This window comes from Anolis carolinensis, chromosome 6 (genome assembly GCF_035594765.1).
Source record: "Anolis carolinensis isolate JA03-04 chromosome 6, rAnoCar3.1.pri, whole genome shotgun sequence".
NCBI lineage: Eukaryota > Metazoa > Chordata > Lepidosauria > Squamata > Dactyloidae > Anolis > Anolis carolinensis.
Window position 1 is genome coordinate 5,944,305 of NC_085846.1, and position 25,759 is coordinate 5,970,063.

A 25,759-nucleotide genomic window follows, 5' to 3' on the forward strand; every position below is an offset into this window, starting at 1 on the left:
CCACACTGTAGAATTAATGTAGTTTGGCACCACTTTAACTGCCATGGTGTCATGAGAGTTGTCATTTTACAAGGTCTTTAGTCTTCTCTGCCAAATAACGGAAATGAGACACAATTGTCAAATCGGAACTAATTGGGGTATTCAATTAACACAGTGCCCAAGAAAGAGTAGAGACATTTTCCTCTTGGATCTACACTGCCATATATTCAGGGATCTGGTCCCAGATTATCTTCTAATCCCAGATTTTCTTACAGTGTAGACTCAAATAATCCAGTTCAAAGCAGATCACCTGGGCTCAGATCCTGGGATATAGGGCAGTGTAGATCCAGGTTCAAATCCAGGGAGCAGGGTTAGCCCCAGCTTCTGCCAACCTAGCAGTTCAAAAACATGAACATGTGAGTAGATCAATAGGTACCACTCTGGCGAGAAGGTAACGGCACTCCATGTGTCCGACTCTGGGGGTTGGTGCTCATCTCAATTTCTAAGCCTAAGAGCTGGCGTTGTCCATAGACACTTCCAAGGTTATGTGGCCAGCATGGAGTGCCGTTACCTTCTCGCCAGAGCAGTGCCTATTGATCTACTCACATTTGCATGTTTTTTTAACTGCTAGATTATAGAATAATATTGTGCTATGGTAATAATATAATATATTGTATATACATGTAATATTGATACTAATATGATAATGTAATGCTATATAATACTACTAATAGTACAATATTATAATATTATATATCAAATGTAATATTACTAATAATATTACAGTATAGTGCAATATAGTAGTATATAATGCTAATATTGTGCTATGCTAATGATATAATATATAGTATGTAAATATAACTTGTAAGGAAGCCCCTGGTGGCACAGTGTGTTAAAGCGCTGAGCTGCTGAACTTGCAGACCGAAAGGTCCCAGGTTCAAATCCCGGGAGCAGAATGAGCACCCGCTGTTAGCCCCAGCTCCTGCCAACCTATCAGTTCGAAAACATGCAAATGTGAGTAGATCAATAGGTACCGCTCCAGCGGGGATGTAACAGCGCTCCATGCAGTCATGCCTTTTCCAGTGAGTCATAATGCACGATGTGCCCAAAGTATGATAGATCCGGCATGGGCAACCTTTGGGCCTCCAGGTGTTTTGGACTCCAACTCCCACGATTCCTAACAGCCTCTTCCTTTTGACCTTGGAGGTGTCTATGGACAACGCCGGCTCTTCAGCTTAGAAATGGAGATGAACACCAACCCCCAGAGTAGAACACGACTGGACTTAACGTCAGGGTAAATCTTTACCTTTACTTATAACTTGTAAGCCACTCTGAGTTCCCTTCGGGGTGAGAGAAGGCGGGGTATAAATGTAGTAAAATAAATAAATAAATAGGTTGGCAGAAGCTGGGGCTAACAGCGGTAGCTCACCTAGCATCCTGGATTAACCCGCTGTGGCAGCGGGGGCTCCTTAATAATATCATCATCATCATCATCATCATCATCTCTTTCTTGCTCACACAGACACACTTTTGATCATTGAACAGTAATGCAGTTGCCTACTTTCCAAAATGGCATCCCTAGCCTGGTTTGTACCAATCACAGAGACAACGAGACCTTGTCAACTGCAATGAACGACACTTTATTTATAGGCTGGTCCCTGAAATCATCCGGGAGATCCCTCTCAGTCCAGTGCATCTGGTTCTTGGTCCCAGTTGGGATTTTCTCCTCTGAATTTGGGTCCGCCGCTCTTCTTGGCCACCATGACTTCGCTCACGCCCAGCAGCGTGACGGCCATCTGGGTGGCCAACGTGATGCCTCGTTGTTTCACTAGGAACGGATCTAGCAGGCCTTCCTTGGCGGCTTCGATCGTGCCGCCTTCCTCCAAGGCCACGGTGATGCCGGTGTTTTGCGTGCCCAGTTGGTGCTGAACTTCTAACTTTGCCATCACTTCGTTGACTCGGAGACCTGAATTTTCGGCCAAGGTGGCCGGGAGCGTTTTCAACGCTTGGGAGAACTCCAACACCCCATACTGCTCCGAACCCGGGAAATACATCCCCAGGGTATTGAGCCGCACCGATAGCGCCATCTCCGTTGCGCCAGCCCCTGGCAAGAGACGGCCATCCTTGCCCAAAAGCTTGTAGACGTTGATTCCGTCATGGATGGCTTCTTCTAAGCAGTCCAGCATGTCGCTGGTGGCTCCTCTCAGCACTATGGTGGCAACAGGACGATTGGTATTATCCTGATTGAAAATCACCACATTGGTGCTGCCGATCTCGGTCATGTAGACGCGGCGGCAGTGTCCGATCTCTTCCGGGGATGGGACGGTTATGTCGAGCATCAGAGTGGCTCCCACAGCCATACACAGGTTCTGCAGCTCCATGCGGGAGGTCACCTGGACCACCAGTATCCTATACCGGTTGGCGTAGAAGAGCGCCAAATCATCCAGCTTCCCTCCAACCACTACCACGTTGATGCTCGCCTTTGCAAGGCCCAGGACCTGCTGCTCCACAAGCCGCTCTTCCCCTTTGGTGTAGCTCTTCATGTCTGTGGCGTTTTCGAAGATAACGGTGCTCTTCAGTTCCAATCCAGGTGGACCAAAGGCACAGCAGAAGACCGCAATACGGGGTCTCTCCACCCGCTTGACAGTCCCTTCAACCTCTTTGCAGATGACCACGCCCTCCACAAGGCACGAGTCGCTGATGCCACCCCCTGGGATTTTACAGAAGTGGATGAGATCCGGGTTGAAGGTGGTACGCTCTGGAGGCATCACCAACACGCAAGCCTTGGCCACCAGTTTGGACAAGAACTTCTGGTGGCCAAAGACCTTGCTGCCCACAATGGTCTGAAGGACCCACCGCACCTCGTCCACGTCACGTGGGTTTTTCAGCACATGACACACCAGGCTAGGCAGCAGGCGCAAAGCTTCCTTGCAAGCCATCTCATAGCCAGTCTGGACGTGGACCACGGGTAGCCCGGATCGTAGCAGCTTCTCAGCGTTCTCCAAAAGTGCCCCTGCCAGGAGGATAACAAAATTGGTGCCGTCGCCCGTCTCTTCCTCTTGCGTCTCCGCAGCCGAGCGCAGCAAACAAGCCACGGGGTTCTCCAACTCCAGTTCACGCAAGATGGTGGCAGCGTGGGAGGTGTGGAAAGTCTTGCCGAGATGGTTGATCACCAGCTTGTTGTGGCCCTGCGGACCGTAGCAGGTACGCAAGCAGCGCACCAAAGCTTTGCAGGCCGTGATGTTGCTGAAGAGGGTCTCCTGGATGCCACTGAAATACTTCATGCCTGCCTTGAGCATCTGCGGAAGGCCAGGAGGCATGGGGACGTGGGTAGCCATTGCCTGCGGAGAAAGCAGAAGCTTAGATATGGGCAAAATTTGTCCCTCCAGGTGTTTTGGACTTCAACTCCCACAATTCCTAACAGCCGGTAGGCTGTTAGGAATTGTGGGAGTTGAAGTCCAAAACACCTGGAGGAACAAAGTTTGCCCAGGCCTGCCCTTGAGTTTTGTGTTTGAGAATTCTGACCACTTCTAATTGAGAAATCCCAATATTTCACTGGACACTATGTTGTTGACATTCATGGCCCAAGAAATGGTCCCCAAAATAGCTTTCAGGAGAAGTTGTAGTGTTATGGAAGGTAAAAGAGAACATCACTATGCCAGTATATGCGAGGGTTGAATGAAAAGTAATGCCTCCACCTTCGTAACTCCTCAACAGATGGCAGTCCTGGTCTGCAGCAGGTCCTGGCTTGTTCAGGAGACTCTACAATTACTTCCATTTGGCAGGAAGCCTTAGCATTGAACGGTTGTGTTGTTAAAGTGCGAAGTATGGAACCCTGCGCAGACGGTCGGTCAATGTGACATAAGCAATGTGCAGTCACTGAATTCTTGACAGCAGAAAGTGTCACCCCAAAGGAGATTCCTCAGAGAATGCAAGCTGTTTAAGGGGATTGTGTTGATGTGAGTCCTGTGTGTCGTTGGGCGAGCAAGTTTAAAGATGTTGAGGTGGGAACATCTGACTTGCGTGACAAACAAAGAGTTGGACGTCCTGTGACAGCAACCACTGAGTTTCACAAGCAAAAAGTTGACAGATTGATTCAGGACGATCATTGTATCACTCATCATCATATGGCCATCTGTCGGGGGTGCTTTGAATGCGATTTCCTGCTTCTTGGCAGGGGGTTGGATTAGATGGCCCATGAGGTCTCTTCCAACTCTACTATTCTATGATTCTATGACTCAGAGAGAAATTTCAAGCCTAATCAGCATTTCAGAAGAACATGTGGGTCCCATTATTGCTTTGCTTGGCTATCGGAAGATCTGTGCACGATGGGGACCCAGGATGCTGACGCCTGAAATGAAAGTGCTCAGACTTGAAATTTGCCAGGAACTCCTCTCACGTTATAAGAATGAAGGTGATGCCTTTCTCCTTTGGGGTGACCCCTTCTGCTGTCAAGAATTCAATGACTGCATGTTGCTTATAAGTCGCATTGACCAACCGTCTGCTTAGGGTTCCATACTTCACCCTTTAACAACACAACCGTTCAATGCTAAGGCTTCCCACCAAATGGAACTGTAGAGGAGAGTCTACCGAACAAGCCAGTACCTGCCGCGCACCAGTACTGCCATCTGTTGAGGTTTTACGAAGGTGGAGGCATTATTTTTCATTCAACCCTCGTACATGATGCCAATGGCTCAGTTCCTTCTAGGTTGTGTAAAACTGGCAAGAGAAGGCAATCAAAATCTGTCAATTCTGAGCAGCCTATTTCTCCAACACCTCTCTGTACTTCCTTACGGTTGCTGCGCCCGCAGACTTTTTCCTTCTGTCGCCGCCGCCTACACGGGCATAGTCATCCCAGAGCGGTTCACCAAGAAGGCCTTTATTTGTTGTATTATTTTTCTGTTATGTTGTTTTAGTGTTGTTGTTTTGCTTCATTACTACTTTTCCTCGAAATCTCATAAGATGAATGACAATATATACATGTTTTAAACATTGTATTAAAGCACTGGTTAATCCTAATCATAGTGTACTCCTGATGAGAGGAAAGACAAAGATCCACCCAGAGGAAAAGTGTTCTTACCAGACATCAAGGGAATCAATGACCGCATAGGGAAGCGGAAGAAGAAAAACTATCTACAGACCCATCAAGAAAATCCAACCAATGCTACGTTCAGCAAAGGACAAGAGAGATCCTCCCACCTCTGTAGGAGTCTACCGTATACCACGCAGCTGTGGACAAGTCTACATAGGGAACACCAAATGCAGCATTGTCCAAACATGATACAAGGAACATGACAGACTAATCCAACCAGAGAAGTCAGCCAGAGCAGAGCACTTGATGGACCAATCTGGACACAGCATATTATTTGAGAACACAGAAATGCTGGACCACTCTCACAATCACCATGTCAGACGACACAGAGAAGCCAATGGAACCCACAAGCATGTGGACAATTTCAACAGAAAGGAGGAAACCATGTAAATGAACAAAATCTGGCTACCAGTATGAAAAAAACCCTCTAAAATCAGGACAGTAAATAAAGAACAACACTGAAAACAAGGAATTCCAGGTAGGAAACAATCAGGGCCAGCTAACACCTCCCAACAAAGGATTCCCCTAGGTGGGAATCAGACAGGCCTTGCAGCTGCAAGACTTTTCAGTGCTAATTGGGGGCCGGGCTGTGGCGCAGGCTGGTTAGCAGCCAGCAGCAATAAATCACTCTGACCAAGAGGTCATGAGTTTGAGGCCAGCCCATGTTGGGGTGAGCACCCGACAATTAAACAAAATAAAATATAGCCCCTGCTCGTTGCTGACCTAAGCAACTTGAAAGATAGTTGCATCTGTCAAGTAGGAAATTTAGGTACCACTTATATGTGTGGAGGCTAATTTACGACATCATAAAATCACCCAGCCACCGCTGGAATGAGGAAGTGCCGTCGCAGTGGATGATGAAGCAGCTGCTCCCCCTGTGGCCGGAATCCAGCATACCTTCAGGAAGCTGGAAGCTGGAGAAGGTTTAAATTGCCTCTGCGTCTGTCTCTGTCTCTGTTCTATGTTTATATGGCATTGAATGTTTGCCTCATAGGTGTACAATGTAATCTGCCCTGAGTCCCCTTCGGGGTGAGAAGGGCAGAATATAAATACTGCAAATAAATAAACAAATAAATAAATAAATAAATAAATAAGGCAATTAATTGCAACAGTCACATTTGCCTCCAACAAACAAGAGTTCTTTCTCCCACCTTGGACCTTCCACAGATATATAAACCTCCCTTGCCTAGTTTCCAATATACCTCACAACCTCTGAGTATGCCTGCAATAGATGTGGGCTAAACATCAGGAGAGAATGCTTCTGGAACATGGCCATACAGCCCGGAAAACTCACAGCAACCCATAACAGAAGAGATGTCACAATGAGCAAAAAAGCAATGCCTCGTGGCCCTATCTTGGTGGTTCTGCACTTAAGAATAATGTGGCTCCGTGAATCAAGGTTTTCTTAGGGTTGTGGGCGAAACGTCAGGAGAGAATATTTCTAGAACATGGCCATACAGCCCGGAAAACATACAACAACCCCAAGGTTTTCTTAGTACTTCAAGACTAGTGTTTCCGCACATTTCTAGGGCTTCACAAACCATAAAGTAGGCTAGGAATTAGTACCATATATAATTGATTTCTTAAGAAACCTTTTAACAGTTTCAGATGGTCTGGGAATCATAACTACATACCCTACAACAGTTTGCAGATGGAAATGGGGACATGTCTGGCTTGGCAATACCAAAAATGAGGTCAAGAGAGCCAAAGAAAAAAAATCAAACAAGAAAGACTGCAGGTTTCTGCTTTCTGTCTTCTCCTCTCACCTGTCTCGTTAATTTGACGCAAACTAGTTTTACATTTTGAATTAGAAGAGAACATGGGTTCTGGAGATCAAGCCAAAGAGAGAAAATGGAAGGAGGAGACAGAAACTGGGATATTTTAGAAGTCTTCTAGACTCAGAGAGTTGGGCAGTCTATGTCTAATCTGGCTGCCCCTTTGACCTCTTTTTCATGGACCAAGAGGGCAAACCTACTGAAGATAAGTGAGAAGAGTCCAACTCGAGATGCCAAAGCCCTGAGAGATGCTAGGACATGAATAGTGGAAGCAACCAGTAAACAGTTGCTCTGACCAAGAAGCTGAGGAGGAAGTGATGTCACAATGCCAAGTTCTAGTGGTCAAGAAGAGGAAAGAGGCCTTCTGGTAAGGCCAAAGGCTACACGTGAAGCTCCTGAAGCCTCATCTTCTGTATTGTCCACATTGGGAATAGAGTGAGAAGTGAAACCTGCCCTGTTCACCTTGTACAAATGCATGTACCAAGGTGAAGATAGATAACTGTTGGATGTTGTAGATATTTGCGGCCACAATGGTCTCCTCCAGAAGACCTTAGAGAGTTCTACAAACCCAATCCCAATGGCACACTCTCCAGAAATACTCTTTTTTATGCCTGAAAATGCCAACATTTGTGGAATTTTGAGATATTTTTACTTTCAACTTTGCCCATCCCTGCTTTACCAGCTTAGTAAATGAAAGTCTAGGTTGGGTGTCTGCAAGTGAACATACAGTATGACCCCTAGGTCCTCTCTTAAGAATATTCTAAGCCATCCAGGGCAATTCTATGGTAATTTCCATTAATAATTTCAATCGGTTTCAGTTTTATCCACAATTTCCGATTTCCATTGTAAATTCAGGAATATGTGGATATGGGGGTTGTACTATACTCAAAATATTTCAAGCCTTTCTCAATATATTTGGGTTCCCACTTTGGAAAGACAGATGCTCAGTTCACATGGGAAGCTAATATAGTTCCCTATATCGAGAGAGCGGCGGGATAAAAATAAAGCAAATAAGTAAAAATATTAATTAGTTCACCTCTTTATGCCAAACCTAGGCAACTGTTGTTAAGATCCCATACCTTCTGGTGGGGTGGAGACTGAAATAATTTGACTGCTCTTTAAAGGAGTGGAAGAGTTGTGGTTAGTTGCCACCAAGTCAGCTTCAGCTCAAAGCACTTATATAAATGAGAGATAATAATAATAATAATAATAATAATAATAATAATAATAATAATAATAAGGATCAGGCCTTCTCTCTCCTTTTTCAGTGTCCCACCTGGCTATGGCTCACGAACGGGACCCTGAGGGAGACAGAAGGCCTGATCCTTGCAGCCCAGGAGCAAGCCATCAGAACAAAGGCAATCAAGGCCAAGATCGAAAAATCAGCTGATTACCCAAAATGCAGACTGTGCAAGGAAACCGACAAAACCATTGACCATATCCTCAGCTGCTGTAAGAAAATCACACAGACAGACTACAAACAGAGGCACAACCATGTGACCCAAATGATTCATTGGAACTTATGCCTCAAGTCCCACCTCCCAGCAGCAAAGAACTGGTGGGATCACAAACCTGCAAAAGTATTGGAAAATGAACATGCAAAGATACTGTGGGACTTCCGAATCCAGACTGACAAAGTTCTGGAACACAACACACCAGACATCACAGTTGTGGAAAAGAAAAAGGTTTGGATCATTGATGTTGCCATCCCAGGTGACAGTCGCATTGACGAAAAACAACAGGAAAAACTCAGCCGCTATCAGGACCTCAAGATTGAACTGCAAAGACTCTGGCAGAAACCAGTGCAGGTGGTCCCGGTGGTGATGGGCACACTGGGTGCCGTGCCAAAAGATCTCAGCCGGCATTTGGAAACAATAGGCATTGACAAAATTACAATCTGCCAACTGCAAAAGGCCACCCTACTGGGATCTGCGCGCATCATCCGAAAAGACATCATACAGTCCTAGACACTTGGGAAGTGTTCGACTTGTGATTTTGTGAGACGAAATACAGCATGTCTATCTTGTTTGCTGTGTCATACAATAAAATAATAATGTAATAATAATAAACAACTTTATTTATATCCCTTCACCATGTCCCTGCGGGGACTCGGGGCGGCTTACATGGGGAAGGCCCGGCAACATAATCAAATCAAATAAAGACATGATACACAGTTAACAATATAAACAATAAAAACAGCAATACAGTATAAAACTGGAATATTATCACAATAGTTAGTAATTTATCTCCATGAGCCATAGTCATCTATCAACAGCCCTGCCCAGATCTTGCAAATTCAGGGCAATTATGGCTTCACTTTTTCCTATTGCCTTCTACTTTACAAAGCATTATATTTTTTTAATCCAATATGTCCTTCAATATAACCATTGGGCTTCAGTTTAGTCATTTTGGCTTCTAAGGAGAATTCAGACTTTGGGGCCATGGTTAGCACAGCGGATTAAATTGTCAGTTAAAGAAAATCTTGTCAACTGGAAGGTTGGCAGTTCAAGCTTTGGGTCAGGGTGAACTCCCGCCGTCAGCCCTAGCTTCTGCTTACCTAGCAAGTTTAAAACAGCAATGTGAGTAGATAAATTGGTACCGCCTTGGCAGGAAAACATGCCGGCAATTAGATCAGGAAGGCGTCCATGGACAACAATCTCCTCGATGTGGAAATATGGAACCACAGCACCTCCCCATAGCCAATTCAAGCACAGCCTCCAGATGCCAGAGATGGAAAAGAGGGAAGCCTTGTCTCTGTTTATTTACTGTCTGTCTTTGTTAATTTTATAACGGCGTTGAATGTTTGCCATATATGTATTCTGTAATCCGCTCTGAGTCCCCTCGGGGAGGTGGAGCGGAATATAAATAAAGTTTATTATTGATCTAGTTCAGGACCCATTTACTTGTTGTTTCTGCTGTCCATGGAATCCGTAAAACTCTTATTGGTGTTCAGATTTTTTATTTTATTGTATCCAAGTGACAAGCAAAAGCAAAAATCACATTAACTAGCAAAACAGGCACATTGCAACATCGTAACAAATCCTTTCCCTCCTTCCTCTCACCCGTGAACCCGCCACCTAGGACTTCCGTCACGACTCACTATGAATCTTCTATCTAATAAAACCTACCCTTGTAATTGCTTTAGTAAATTCCCCTTGTGGCTACTTTAAAGTCAACATTTATCTCTCTTTCCAAATATTCAAATGCCAGCCTCCATTTTTTGGCAAACTCTTCATTATTGCCTCCCTGGATACCATTAGATAGCTTGGCCATTTGAATATAGTATCATAACATTCCTCTCCAATCATTTTAAGATAGTTCTTTTACACTTTTCCAAGATTTTGCTATTGTCAATCTGGCCGCAAAAAAGCGATATTGACAATTTCCCTCACCCCCTTTACTAATTATCTCTCTAAATATTCCTAAAAGACACATTTCTGTCTGTTTTTTTTCTTAGCCTTATTAGTAATCATTTTATTTTTTTCCTTAATCACATTTTTCCAAAATCTTGGCTCATTCTACCAAATGTGGAAGTAGGTGTCTTTCTGCATCTTGCAGCTCCAGCATTCCCCTCAATGCTCTTCTTCAGCACCACATTCAGTTGAGTTGATTCGACACTTATCGAATTTAATTGCTGTCCAGCTTTCACAAAGATGCATATACATTGGAGATATAATAGCATGGATGGTCTTGATTATGGTTTCCAGTTCTACACTGGGCAGCAGCAGCAATAATTTGAGTGTGAAAGTGATACTGGCAGAGAATTTCTCAGAGACAGTGGCACAGGGTATTTGGGCTAACTCTTGTTTGCGCTGTGAAGAAAGCAGGATTGGTAAACCACTCCTTAATGCTTTTTACCATGAAAAAACAGCTTATCCCTAATCCATCTAAAACACAGACATATGCTTTTCACCTTAAGAACAGACAAACATCTTGAAGATTACCTGGGAAGGAATCTTACTGGAGAATCGCAGCAAACCAAAATATCTGGAAGTTACCTTGGACTGTGCTCTGACTTACAAGAAGCACTGCTTGACTATCAAACAAAAAGTGGGTGCTAGAAATAAGCGAGCAAGAGTCCAAAAGTGGCAGATTAAAACCCAGAACCTCAATCAGTGGCTGACACCGGATGAGAGACTGCCTCCTGGGCACACAGAAGACTGAGCGATTTGGAAGGTGCTGAACAGACTGACAGATACAGAGCCAACCTTAAGAAAAGAGGTGACAAAGTGGAGTCCATGACATGCGAATGTGGAGAAGAGCAAACCACAGACCACTGACTACAATGTGGTCTGAGCTCTGCCAGGTGCACAATGGAGGACCTGCTCACAGCGACACCAGAGGCATTCCAAGCGCCCAGCTACTTGTCAAAGGACATTTAGTATAAGGCCAAGTTTTTAACTTTGTATTTTCAAATACATTACAACTTGTACTCCCGGTTCTCTTCTGACACGATAAATAAATAAATACCATGAACAGCCCGATGATGATGGATGGGGAAGTTGGATGCCATTTGAACAACTAGCTGCTTAGGGACGTCTCAAAGACTGGGGGGCTCATATATAACTGGCACAACTGTGAAACAGGCTGGGTTTGTCAAGGAAAGCAATACAGGTCTGATGTGCTATATGCTTATGCTTTTTAGATCTTGTGGATGTGGAGATTTTACCATGGGGATGGCCAGAGCTTGGCAGAGGAACGTTTTGGACTACTGTGCCCAATATCCTTGCTGTCTGGGAGATTTGGGAAGGCCTAGTCCACAAAAGAGACTTTTCTGAGCTCCGTTGCTGGCACAGGTGGTGCGTGCAGTTACCTTGCTCCGAACAATTATCTCTCAAGCTGTCACTTGGCCACACAATATCTTTTTGACAAAGTCTGACAGATTTCTGGTGTCTTCTCATCTCCAAAAGCTGTTGAGTTGTACAGATTGTGACTCACACTCTGCAAGAACAGGATGTCCAGACACGATGGACCAAGAAGGCTTAGGGAGTTCTTGCCTTCCTACCGCTCTGGCAGAGGCTGGTGAAGGACTTTCCACGCTGTAATGGGATACTTACAAAGTCATCACTGGATAATTTGCTTAACGATGCCCTTTTTGCAAAGGCTTTAATGACTTCGGTAACATATCCCTTAATTTATCCAGGTCATGTGGATTTTTCAACAGCAGCAGAAGCAGCTGCGCCGTTTGGGGTGCTGGGGTTATCTTAACACTCTTGGCAATCCCAGATCATTCTCTGCTTATGTATATGCAAACTAATGACACCAACCAATTTTATGAAGGGAGTCCATCCAGATCTAGCTCATGGAAGCGAACTGAGCATTTGCACTTTGTGATAATCATACAAATGTGTGGCTGTGAAGACTGGAGGGATCGTTTGAAAAGATCTGCAAGCTCTCCAGGAGAGAGTAAAAAAGAACTCGGTGCAAAAATACATGGAATTTGCTGAGCTGGGAAATAGTACCGTAGAATCAAAGTTGGAGAGGACCACAAGGCTGTCGCACCTCAGGTTAGTTTCACCTTGCTAAATACACCAGGCTGCACACAGGTTGAAATCTTTTGTAGTTTATTAGGAAATAGGAAATAAATAGTTCTTAAAAAGCAAAAGTAAAGTTCCAAAAGATTGTTGTAAAACAAGGCTTTAAAGAGTAATCTAAAAAAACATAAGGCATGATACAAGGTTCCATTAATGCATGACAAAGTCCTATGAACATGAACACACAAGGCTGTAAGATAATCCAGGAAAGCGAGAGCTGGCTTCTTGACTTGAGCGAGAAGTTGCTTTGACAAAGGTTTCTCTCTCAGCACACCGTTTTAATACCCTTTGCATAGCATGAAAGCATTTCTTTGACCTCTGACCTCCCCCTTGTTTGCTATTCTAACACTCCTGCGAATCTTGAATTCCAAATGGCCAGCTCGATCTAAATATTTCATTTTGTCAAGGCGAGCCAGCTCGTTAGCATTAGCGTCTGTCTGCATGCTATCAGACTGGGAGCTGTCCTCCCTTCCTGAGTCAATTTGCACCGGGCTAGCTTCAGTATCATCAACACCATTCCCTGCCCTGGGAAAGCCTCCCTGTTCCTCATCTTCCACAGCAGGAACACTCAGAACCTGAATCCTATAATTCCCATCAGAGTCATCTTAAACCTGAATCCCATCATCTTGAACCTGAATCCCATAATCCCCATCAGAGTCATTCTGAGGCTCCAGCTGAGTCACAACAAAGGCCGATCTAGTCCAACCTCTTGCCATGCAGAAATACACATATAAAATATGTCCTTAAGCACACCTGAAAGATGTCCATCCAACTCCATTTTAAAGACTTCAGAGTCCACCACCTTCAACTTTAGTCCAGTCCTCTATGGTCAAGTTCTTACAGTCAAGAAGTTCTCTTTAATGTTTGGATGGAATCTCCTTTCTTGTAGTTTATTTGTGTTCTAGTCTCCTACATTGGTTTCAACTATTTATATATGGCTGCCATATTTCCTCTCAATCTTCTCCACATCAAACAGAACCATCCCTAGTGATGGCCATTCACTCAGGTGGCTTTTAATGAGGACTTGACCAATGTCATTGAACAATGCTAGTGGCTAGCAGCCATCCTGAACCTCTATACTTGTAAGCAGTATCTGAATATCAGCCTGAGGAGCAACAGTGGTGAGAAGATGTTTTCCTCCTGTTCTGCTTGAGAGGCCTCCAAAATCTACCTGGTTCTTCATCGCAAGATGCTGTGGTCAGGGAATCTTGTCCAAACAAGCAACTTCCCAAGTTAAATGCTAATCAACGTAACAAATTGCAAACAGACAAGAGTTCTTTCTCCCACCCAGATATATAAAACCCCACTAGCCTAGTTTCCAACAGACCTCACAACCTCTGAGGATGCCTGCCATAGATGTGGGCGAAACGTCAGGAAAGAATGCTTCTGGAACAGCCCGGAAAATTCACAGCAACCCAACTTTCCCAAGTTCTGGACTAGATTGATTTCTGGTATGTTTTGGTCCAGCAGGGCCTTTCTTAGTTTCTGGTCTATATAATGAGTTTTGGTCATCAAACGAATTAAAGAAAGGGCATGGAACGAGGGCACCATCAGCTCGCCCTTCAAAATTCATATATAAGGGGTGGAATGATGGGATTTGGGGGCACAGTGTAGCAAATAAAATATTCTAGTTATGCTCATAATTATTTTCAAGGGCATTTGAAGTGACTTCTTTTCCATTTCCATGCTGTTGTCTTGTCTCTCCTGGGATGTAGAAGAAAAGTCATAGGAAAATAAAAAGCGACGAGGAATGTGGCGAGCTTCTTAAAGTGGGGGTTGTAAAGGCAACCAACACATGGCCAGTTTTAAAAAGCAATTAATTACTTTATAGTAGGCACTTTTCAGGTTATATTTTTGATAATGGAATGGAGCAAGCATCTGCTATGTATTTCAGAAATGAGCAGACAGTAAGCGGGGGGAGGATCAGGGTCTGAGTTTTGCAATGTCCTTAAAGGAACGGTTTGAATATTTGAGCGCAGTTATGTCCTCCCTTCAGTCTCAGGGGTCTTCCCAGATTCGGTTGCTTCCCCACTCGGCCCCACCGGCCCCACCGCCACCTTCACCATCCCATCAGTGGCCTGGCTTCTCTTCTTTTTGCTTTGGCTGACAGCCTTCAAGCCGACCTCCTGACCCCCGGCCCTCTCTCTGAGACCTACATTGCCAGGGTCACGGGACCCCTGCCTGCCCCCTTTTGTGCAGCCGCTTTCTTTCCAGATGTTCTCCTGATGCAGTTCTAATCTCTGCCGGGCCCCTTTCTCTCCTCCTCTCCGCCTGCTCTGGTCTCCCTCTTTCACATGATAATCCTTCCCAATAAAAGTGAGGCAAAGGGGGAAACCAGGCTTCTCTTCCAGGAGGTAATGGGTGTTCGCATCAGCAAATGATCACACAGGAAACTGGGCAGGACAGGAAGAAGTTTTTATTTGGTCCACATTGCGGGGCTCAAGTGAAATTGTTTTCCATCTTTAGAACCACAAAGCATTTTTCTGTCTTGCCTCAGATACCCCACATACTGAAGCAGGTTGAGCGGATGAGCACAGAGACAATTCCCACTGCTTAGACAGGTTGTTATTTGGATAGAACTGGAATTATGACTCTTTTTGTTGCACCTCAGTGCATGTTCACCTTGCTCTTAACACACACTCCACCACAACAGACTTGGTTTTTACAGTTTATTGATAAAAGATAGCAAAGTCTGAATAAAAAGTAGTAAAGAAAGCAATAATTCAAATGCAAAGGCAATCTGTAGAATATAGGGGGCCGGGCTGTGGCGCAGCTGGCTAGTAACCAGCTGCAATAAATCACTACTGACCGAGAGGTCATGAGTTCGAAGCCCGGGTCGGGTTAAGCCCCCGACCATTAAATAGCCCAGCTTGCTGTTGACCTATGCAGCCCCGAAAGACAGTTGCATCTGTCAATTAGGGGAATTTAGGTACGCTTTATACGGGGAGGCTAATTTAACTAATTTACAACACCATAAAACTGCCAGCAAAACACGAGGAATGGAATGAGGAAGTACAGCCACTACTGGACAGTGAAGCAGCAGCTCCCCCTGTGGCCTGAATCGTGAAGCTGGAAAAAAATGTTAAATGCCTCTGTGTCTGTCTATATATGTTGTTTGTCTGTGGGCATTGAATGTTTACCATATATGTGTTCATTGTAATCCGCCCTGAGTCCCCTTCGGGGTGAGAAGGGCGGAATATAAATACTGTAAATAAATAAATAAATATAGTTCAAAGTCTCTAATATAGCAAACCAGTCCTGAAAACAAGGCAGCATGAACTCCAAAATGCAATCCAAACACAGGATCTAAGCAGGAATAAAATAATCCTTTTCCATGAGCATAGACAAGGCAGGAACTTAGCTTCCAAAACCAATGTTGCTTCGTCTGAAATATTTCCCTGTTTCCTCCTATTTAACCATGCTTACAGGCTAAGGAAATATTCCTTTGTCCTTGAGTTCCCACACATTTACCAGCTATCCTAAGAAAACGTCTGGGACGATGAACTCTTAACCTTTACCTTGTATCTCTATTTAAGGAGGACTCCTCTGACTCACTGCCAGAGCCACCTGGGATTTGTTGATGTTCTGAATCCTGTGAAAGGTCACCCTTATCACTGACTTCTGCTTCACTACTAGTCTGTTTATCACAAACTTCTGCTTTACTGCCAGCCTGCGGCCTCTCTGACAATTCAAAGCCTTCAACATTTCCTTGGTCAGTCTGCATAAACCCAAATCTCCCTTCATCATCAGACTAAACCATAACACTTTTGCTGAGAACCTTGTAAGCTCCTGGTTGGAGCAACTGCATGCACATGTTGTTAAGGATTGTAGATGACGTTAAATAGCTCTTACATCCACCTGTGAACCAAAGTCACCCTGCAGGGTAATGATGTGCCACCCAGCTTTGTAGAACAATTAACTGTAACTTTATTGACTTCAAAATGATCAAACAGAGCAATAATATTTACAATAGTATCTCTAATTTCTTACAGAGAATAGTAGGGATAAATAGTCCTTTTAAAGTCCGTAGAATTGCCTCAGTGCCTTAGAAATAACAGGGCTTCTGAGAGCCGGCAGCCATCTTCTCTCCTGGCTGTTTTCAGTCAGCATACACACACTCACTCACTCACTCAGCCCATACCGGTAACCCAGTGACATGGCAGTGAAATTGATCAATCAGATTCCTAGCTGTTCGCAGGCTCGGCCAATCAGCTTCTTACATGTATTTTTCCAGTTAGCCCACCATAATGATGTCTTTGCAAACCTCAACACATGTCTAGTATTTCTACCCCATAATATTCCTCACTTTACATGCATCATTCTGTTGCACTAGAGCCCTGAAACACCTTCTCACCACAAACCACACTGGATCCTAGTAATCCAGTAAGTGAACATTTATTAAGAAAAGAATCTATATACTAAGCAAATCCACAATCAAAGTTCAAACAGTTATTTCCAAACTAGCCAGAATTTCAAAATCTTTTCTCAAGGATCAGTCCCCAAACATATCCATAAACGTGATAGCACGAATCCGAGGCAGGCAACCTATGCCACACATGAAACTGGAACCAGGAACAAACTTAAAAACTTGAATACATGAATAAACAAACATAGGACCAAGAACCAAGAGCTGTTCACCTGAATGCAATGTTGCTCTTGTTGTGGTAATCTCTGAGCGGTTAGACTCAATTTAACGCTCTCTGGGGGAGATTCCACCAAAAATCAGCAGAGTAGCAAAAGCAAAGCTTTTAAATGCAGCAGTTACTTACACGGGGGTGAGCAAGAGAAGCCTTTGACCATTTAGGGTTGCAATGGACTGCAGAGTCTCAGTAAAAGTTCAAAAAAATATTTATTCAGGTAAAAAGAACTCCATTGTAGATAGAAAGGCTTGGGAGCTGTCTAGTCTACTCTAGACTGGTTTCTAAGGAAAAAGAAGAAAGAAAAAATAACAAACATCTACATAGTTACATCTTGCCAGGAGAGACAGCAAGATGCTTCTTGTTAGCTAGAAGAACAAAGGGAGAAGAGGCTTAGAGAGGGGCGACTGACCACATGGTCGTGCCTTTTATTGGGGCAATAAACATTCCAATGGATAGGAAGTTAGTATCCCTAAAGAGTCACATTTCTACTAACTTCAACGTAAGGGATGTGACGTAAACAGGATAGAGTGAAACACAGTAAAGCCTTTCTAGGCATGCTTTGGAAACATGGAAAGGATTCCCTCAATCTAACTCTATCATCTATCTAACTACATTTAGACTTGAGTAGTCCAGGGTGATTCCCAACAGCTCTCACAAAGGATTGTACCAACAGAAACCCACTTAAAAGGCTCAAGCCCTCCCACGACATCATTCCTTACACACTTGCTTTTCCTCTCCTTATCTCTAAGCCTCTGAGAAAAGCGAGACTGTCTCTTGTATACTCTGTCTCTGAAGTTCCAAGCGCCTGGACTAGGACAAACATTCATCTCCCTCATTTTTTCTTAGCCTGCATTTTTGGCAGATTCTCATGAGAACTGATATCTCTTTCTCCAGTCTCATAGGAACTGCCAGGAGATTCCAAAACAACTGTCTCTAGGGCACTTCTGAATCTTTTCCAGCATCCCCTTCCTCAGCTTCTGAGCACTCCGAACCTGACCAGACTACAACACATTCTTCCCCCAGAAGAGATAATAATATCCCCTTAAATCTGGATATGTAGAAAGTACTATACCTAAGCTTTCAGTTTTCACTCTCAGTGTTAAGACGTAAATCCATTGAAGATGTTGGATAAAGTCATAATACTTGTATGATATCAAAGCAGAAAGAGGATTGGTAGCTCTGTCGCTTTGCTTTCACCAGTCATAATTTGTCCAGGCAGAAAAGTCTTGCAATCCTGAGCTAAATCACAGGTTTGAGAGTAAGAACCTACAAAGTATTGTTCAGATCGTGAGGGTTTTAAGGTAATCTTTTGATCAATATTGAAATAATGGTGCATATTGCAATTTTAAGGCGACCTCTTGACTTAGACTGAAATAACGGAGAACTGGCAGAAATAGACAAGCTGTCCTGTTTGATAAAAGAGAAATCAACTTCTTCAAATAATAGGAGCCATTTGTGTCATTTAAAAATGTAAAAATGCTTGCAGGTTTTAAAGGTTAAGTAAAATATTGAGACAGCAAAGTAGAACAAAGAAGTTGGGTTGCTATGAGTTTTCTGGGCTGTATGGCCACGTTCCAGAAGCATTCTCTCTTGACGTTTTGCCCACATCTACAGCAGGCATCCTTAGAGGTTGTGAGGTTTGTGGGAAACTGGGAAAGTGGGGTTTATACATCTGTGGAAGTTCCAGGGTGAGAGAAAGAACTCTTGTCTGTTGGAGGCAAGTGTGAATGTTACAACTGGTCACCTTGATTAGCACTGAATTGCCTTACAGCTTCAAGGCCTGGCTGCTTCCCACCTGGGGGAATTCTTTGTTGGGCGGTATTCGCTGCCCCTGATTGTTTCTTGTCTGAAATTCCCGTTTTCTGAGTGTTGTTCATTTACTGTCCTGATTTTAGAGTTTTTAAAATACTGGTGGCCAGATTTTGTTCATTTCCATGGTTTCCTCCTTTCTGTTGAAATTGTCCACATGCTTGTTGTGGATTTCAATGGCTTCTCTGTGTAGACTGACATGATGGTTGTGAGAGTGGTCCAGCATTTCTGTGTTCTCTAATCATATGCTGTGTCCAGAATGGTTCATCAAGTGCTCTGCCATGGCTGACTTCTCTGGTTGAGTGAGTCTGCAGGGCCTTTCCTGTTCCTTGATTCGTGCCTGGGCAATGCTGCAATTTCTGTCTGTTCTGTCCTGTCTGTCCAAATGGCACTGAATGTTTGCCATGTATGTGTAGTGTGATCCGCCCTGAGTCCCCTTGGGAGATAGGGCGGCATATAAATAAAGTGTGTTACCCCACACCTCTGAGGATGCCTGCCACAGATGTGGGCAAAACGTCAGGAGAGAAAGCTTCTGAAACATGGCCATACAGCCCGAAAGATTCACAGCAACCCATAAATAAAGTGTTACATTATTATTATTATTATTATTATTATTATTATTATTATTATTATTATATTGCTGAAATAAATTACTTGTATTTCTTTGATTCTTAAGATGCACTTTCACCCCATATAGACATATTTTAAAAACAAGGTGCATCTTAGGCCCCTTCTACACTGCCATATAAAATCCAGATTATCTGCTTTGAACTGGATTATATGGCAGCGTAGACTCACATAATCCAGTTCAAATCCAAATCATGTGGATTATCTACTTTGATAATCTGGATTACAGTAGTCTCACTTATCCAACACTCGCTTATCCAACGTTCTGGATTATCCAACACATTTTTGTAGTCAATGTTTTCAATATATCGTGATATTTTGGTGCTAAATTCATAAATACAGTAATTACTACATAGCATTACTGCATATTGAACTACTTTTTCTGCCAAATTTGTTGTCTAACATGATGTTTTGGTGCTTCATTTGTAAAATCATAACCTAATTTGATGTTTAATAGGCTTTTCCTTAATGCCTCCTTATTATCCAACATATTCACTTATCCAACATTCTGCGGGCCCGTTTATGTTGGATAAGTGAGACTCTACTGTACTTGTATTTCTTCGATTCTTAAGATGCACCTTCACCCCATATAGACATATTTTAAAAACAAGGTGCATCTTAGGCCCCTTCTACACTGCCATATAAAATCCAGATTATCTGCTTTGCACTGGATTATATGGCAGCGTAGACTCATATAATCCAGTTCAATTCCAAATAATGTGGATTATTCACTTTGATAATCTGGATTATATGGCATTGTAGATGGGGCCTTAGAACTGAGGATGCAGATTTATTTCTATAGGTGGTACTGAAAATAGTGTGCATTTTACAATCAATGGCATCTTGGTGGGTAATAAACCTATAGAATAATAATAATAATAAAAGATTGAAATAGTGGCTTATGCTGTAACCCTGACAGTATGGTGAAGCTGAGAGCGAAAGGCAGCCATTGCAGCTGCCTGGAGGTCTTGCAAAAACTGGCTACATTCAGATGCTTCTGGGTGAAAGGACGCAAGCCTTGCCAGCAGATATATAACCTCCTCCCTCACTTCTCATTCTTCCCCGCATCCTGCTTGTCTGGAAGAAGAAATCCATTTGGATCCTCATTATTAGCAACACCCATGGCTTCCAGGTAGCATAACATCCTCCGCCGGCTGCCAGGAAGGTAGATTAGCTGGCTGTTGTGCACAGCCTTATCGGCCCAGGAGCCCTCGGTGGGCCCGGATTATCAGCGGGTTCCCAGCGAGCCCTGTTATTAAGTCCCTGTCTTCTGGTTGCCACCACCAGCGGTTTAGGCAGCGGAGGGGCTTTGATGGACGTGAGTTGGCGACAAAAGGGACCCCGAGAGAGGCGGAGGAGGCTGAGGTTCGTCAAGGAGGAGAAGTGGCAATTAAAAGCAGGGAAAAGGACAGGCTGCCTCCAGGGATGGGATCGGCAGTGTTTTTCTCAGGCGGGTTGCCATCCGTGGCATGGCACCCGGCAGAGAGGACTAACCTCTGGAGGAAGCCGGGAAGCGCAGCAGACTGTGCTGTACTCACACCACGGGTTGTTAAGTTTCATGCTTTCCCCCCCTCTTTCTTTCCAAAAGAGTCAACTTTAAGGGATACTTTTGGGGTGGGGAAAGGCTTACGGGAGAAAGAAATCAGTTTATGATGGTCTCGTGGTCTCTTCCAACTCTAGGGTTCTGATTTTGCATTCAGTCATTGCTGATTCCTGTGTTGTCGTCGAGGCAGTGAATCTACTACAGGCGGTAATGAGAATTATACAGGGCCTATCCAAGGTGCTGAAGATATTTTGGGGATAGGGTTTGCATCTTGGATACTGCCATTAAAGTTTGACTGGAAAGTAAAGACTTTTCTGTATATATTTCAGATTTCAATATTAATGTCCAAGATACGTAGTATGATTTTACATATGATTTGTACTACTGTAAAACAGTAAGGACAAATATCACATAAGTAAGGAAAAAGGTAAAGGTAAAAGTTTTCCCCTGGATATTAAGTCCAGTTGTGTCCGACTCTGGGGGTTGGTGCTCATCTCCATTTCTAAGGCGAAGAGCCGGCGTTGTCCGTAGACACCTCCAAGGTCATGTGGCCACAGGCATGACTGCATGGAGTGCCGTTACCTTCCCACCGGAGCGGTATCTATCGATCTACTCACACTTGCATGTTTTCGAAGTGCTAGGTTGGCAGAAGCTGGGGCTCACAGCGGCAGCTCACCCCGCTCCCCGAATTCGAACCACTAAACTTTCAGTCAGCAAGTTCAGCAGCTCAGTGGTTTAATCCGCTGCGCCACCGGGGGCTCCCAACACATAAGTAAAATAAACATTAAATATTAAATAACAAAAAAGATGTAAACATTAAACTAATCTGGGAATCTGCTATTACAACACACCCAATGAAGTAGTTTAAAACCAGTATATATATAAAAGATTAGGACTGAATATGTTCCAGTTGGGCCAGGCTTTAGGACAGGGCCGGGCTTTAGCATAGCAAGTTAATCACCAAAGTGCAATATTGTCAACCAGAAGGTAGATAGTTCGAAGCCCAGGTCTGGGTGAGCTCCTGAGCTTTAGCTCAGCTTCTGCCAACCTAACAATTTGAAAACAAATTTTGAGTTGATAAGTAGGAACTGCATGAAAAAAGGAGGGAGGTATTTATTTATGCTCGATTTTTCAATCAGAAAAAGGAGGAAGTTTACAAGCAAAGAAAGCTCTTTGACAGGGAGATGGAGCGACAGCAGCCCCGATGGCTGGAACCAAGCATAGCCTCCAAAGATGCCGAAAGATGGGAAAGCCTATATACTTCTATCTGTTGTCTGTCTTCTCATTGTTATAATCAGCATTGAACATTTGCCATATATGTGTTCTGTGATCTGCCTTGAGGTCCCTTTGGGGTGAGAAGGGCGGAATATAAATGCTGCAACTAAATAAAGTTTAGTCTAAAACAGGCATGCACAAACTTTGGTCCTCCCCCAGGTGTTTTGGAGTTCAACTCCAATAATTCCTAACAGCCGGAAGTCCAAATCACCTGGAAGAGGGCCAAGGTTTGCTCATGCCTGGGCTAAAGTATGCTAGTCTCTTTTTAATGCATATGAGGGTCTTATTGTACTGTATTATAAATGTATGAATGCAGAACCCAGTACATAGGCAATCCTAGATTTCAGAACAATGTACATAGTCAATCCTTACTGGTTTGCCAGACAATGAATAAGAAACAGCCCTATCTGAGGTTTGTTTTGCTCTGCAGACTTGCTGCCAGAAAATTAAAATTGTTTTCTATTCCCTCTACTCTGGACTTTACAAAAAGCTTAGATGCATAGAAAGCTGTGTCCTGTCTCTTTCCTTCATCGCAGACAAGCTCTGGGTTCTGTTCCGACCCACTAAATTCTGTGTGATTGGTAGGAATATTATTTCAAAAGCTGGCAACCCAAATCTCTCCTAGCCCAAGTTGTAAATGGTCGCTCCCCGGCTTCTTTGTGTTAGCCGTTCTTTCTCTCCTGCACACAGGCAGCTAGGTACAAAAAATGGCTCTGGCTCCTGGCTGCTGTGACTCAGTATATATTCCTAGGTGGTCTCCTACAAAGTGCAGTAATCCATTAGGGCTGATTGTCCTCCATCAGCGATCACGGCATACAAAGCCACTTGATGTGATGTACCAGCATGGTTCACATTAATAGCATAGAGCGGCAGAGGGAAGGTGGCCACGGATACAATACGTTTCTAATAAGATCTGCTCAGCTATAGCACCTGATGCATGGAGCTTACCTCCTAGGGAGCAGCAGCCTCCTTTATCAGCCTTTGCCCGTATAGTTTATCGAGAGGGTTTTTTCCTTTGTTTGGTGTGTGTAAGTAGTTGTAGACAAAAATCATTGTTGCTTTAATCACCCAGGATCTTCGGGTGCATTATGAGGTTGTGGCAAAATTAGCCAATTTCACACAGCACTTAGTTTTGTTCTGCTGACACTTGTGAGCAAAGTTAAGCAGTTGTCAAAGCCGAGCTTAAGCCACCCTGACTAACCGAAACTGCACCCGCTGAGGCCCCTAGTCATGCCTTCTGTTATTGTTCCCCGTACAAATGGGCTACTCTTATCATCCTTCCTTGGATTGTGAAGCTCTTAAAATAAGCTATGCGCTGGTTGAGGAAATCTGCCACTTAGTGAGTGAAGATGGTAGTGCATACTTCAATCACATATTTTATTTTAAATATTTTACAAAATAGAAACAAAAAAATACGTAGAATGAGATTGTGGCCTGTATAAATATGCGGACCATGATTAGGAGTCAATTGGACTAGTCCTAGGAGCAAGATGAGTAAGTTTTCTCACAAACATAACAAGAAATGTATTCATCTCTGTGCAATAACCAATAAATCATATATTTCAAAATATATAAATGAAAGACTTTCATTTTTAAAATTAGATTATATAAGTAGAGTATAACATTGCACTTTCATATTACAGAAAAGCAAGTAAAAAGACAAAGAAAAAATTTCCATATATTTACTTATACCATTCTGATGTGACATGTATTCTTAGCCTTTCCATGTCTATAATTCTCTATTTATATCTATCTGTCCCGCCCCTCTTTCCGCCTTTCTTGTGCAGCTTCTATCACAGACATGGGCAAACTTCTGCCTTCCAAGTGTTTTGGTCTTCAACTCCCACAATTATATATCTTATGAGGAGTTGATTGAACCTTTGTTTTTTGTTTTTTTTAGTAAATTACTGGGCCCTTCCGCAAAGCCATATAACACAGACTATCAAGGCAGATAATCCTCAATATTTGCTTTGAACTGGATTGTCTGAGTCCACACTGCCATATAATTAATGTGGATTTTATACAGCTGTGTGGAAGAGGCCACTATGTCACATAATGATGCATGTATTAAAATGGTGTGACACTGTTTTAAGTGCATAATGAATTCTCCAGTGGGCCACAGCTGTAACTGGAATGATTTATATCGTTGATTTTTTTTATTAGTAACAACAAACAAACTTGTCCCTAAGATATTTGTTCATGCATGGCTGGAGAATGAACGATGTGACAGAGGGATGGAAAATATTTCATATTCTACTTTTGAAATATATGAGTTTTGCAAGAAAACGGGAAAGGCGGGCCATTATTTCTACCTGTTAATTTGGCGCATGACACACCACTGAGCACAGTAATGATACAACTGCCTCCTCACTTTTATACGTTAAATAAAACAGTCTATTTCATGAGTTATTTTGAAGACCACGTGCTTAATATCAGATTTCTGTAACATTCTGGTTCTTGGGTTGCTGAGTTTTCTGGGCTGCATGGCCATGTTCCAGAAGCATTTTCTCCTGACGTTTCACCCACATCTATGGCAGGCATCCTCACAACCTCTGAGAATGCCTGCCATAAATGTGGGCGAAACGTTAGGAGAGAATGCTTCTGGAACATAGCCATACAGCCCGGTAAACTCACAGCGACCCAGTGATTCCAGCCATGAAAGCCTTCGACAACACATTTTGGTTCTTGCTTAGCAAGCAAGTATCAAAACCTTAAACCTGGTTCCGTTGCATGCATGTGCATGCTCTATTATCCTCAATATATATGTAATATTTTAGCTTATTTTTTAATTTACCATCCATTTTTTGTTTCAATTTCCAGCTTTTGGCAGAACTCTTATTTTACCCAAGAGGCTTCCTCCTCACCAGAAACTAAAAGAATCAGAGCTAATCCAGGATCCATTGGCATTTCCTGATTTGGACAATGGGCTTCCCCAAGACTCCGCCCCCAACAGCTGATTGGCCCTCCCCGGGGTCAGACTCTCTGTCTCCTCCCCTCTACCAGGGAATTCCCACCTGGAGGCGGTGACATCATCACAGTCAGCCAATCAAAGCGCTGCTCCATGCCAGCCCCTCTGCCGGCCAATCAGGGAACAGAGTGGGCAGAGCGGGAAATTTGAATGGTTGCCAATTGTATAAAACCTCATGTGTCTGTATTTCCACAGCCTAACATTTTGCTCACCTCAGATCCAAATATTTCAATTTAATCCACTGCTGGCTAGCGATGTAAAACATTTCTTGGTTTCATTATTTTCTCCAAGCTTCCCTGTCTTCTAATAATTTGGCCAAAGGACTTCATCTTTTCCACTAATATCCTTCTCTCCGGTGAGCAGACGGGTATTATTTCCTGGAGTGTGGACTGGTTGGATCTTCTTGTGGTCCAAGGCACTCCCAGCATCTTCCTCCAATACCACAGTTCAAAAGTGTCTATCTTCCTTCACTCAGCCTTCCTTATGGTCTAGTTCTCACATCCATAGGTTACTATGG

General features: G+C 43.5%; 1 protein-coding gene across 1 annotated transcript; it reads right to left on the reverse strand.

Moving 5' to 3' along the window:
* Positions 1 to 1,595: 1,595 nt before the first annotated feature.
* Positions 1,596 to 7,170, reverse strand: LOC100555569 (T-complex protein 1 subunit theta-like). The gene is made up of 2 exons (XM_062957613.1): positions 7,047 to 7,170; positions 1,596 to 3,320 (listed from the first exon to the last, which is right to left on the reverse strand). Exon 2 carries the CDS (start codon positions 3,315 to 3,317, stop codon positions 1,662 to 1,664), a length of 1,656 nt encoding a protein of 551 aa, XP_062813683.1. The 5' UTR covers positions 3,318 to 3,320; positions 7,047 to 7,170; the 3' UTR covers positions 1,596 to 1,661.
* Positions 7,171 to 25,759: the final 18,589 nt, after the last annotated feature.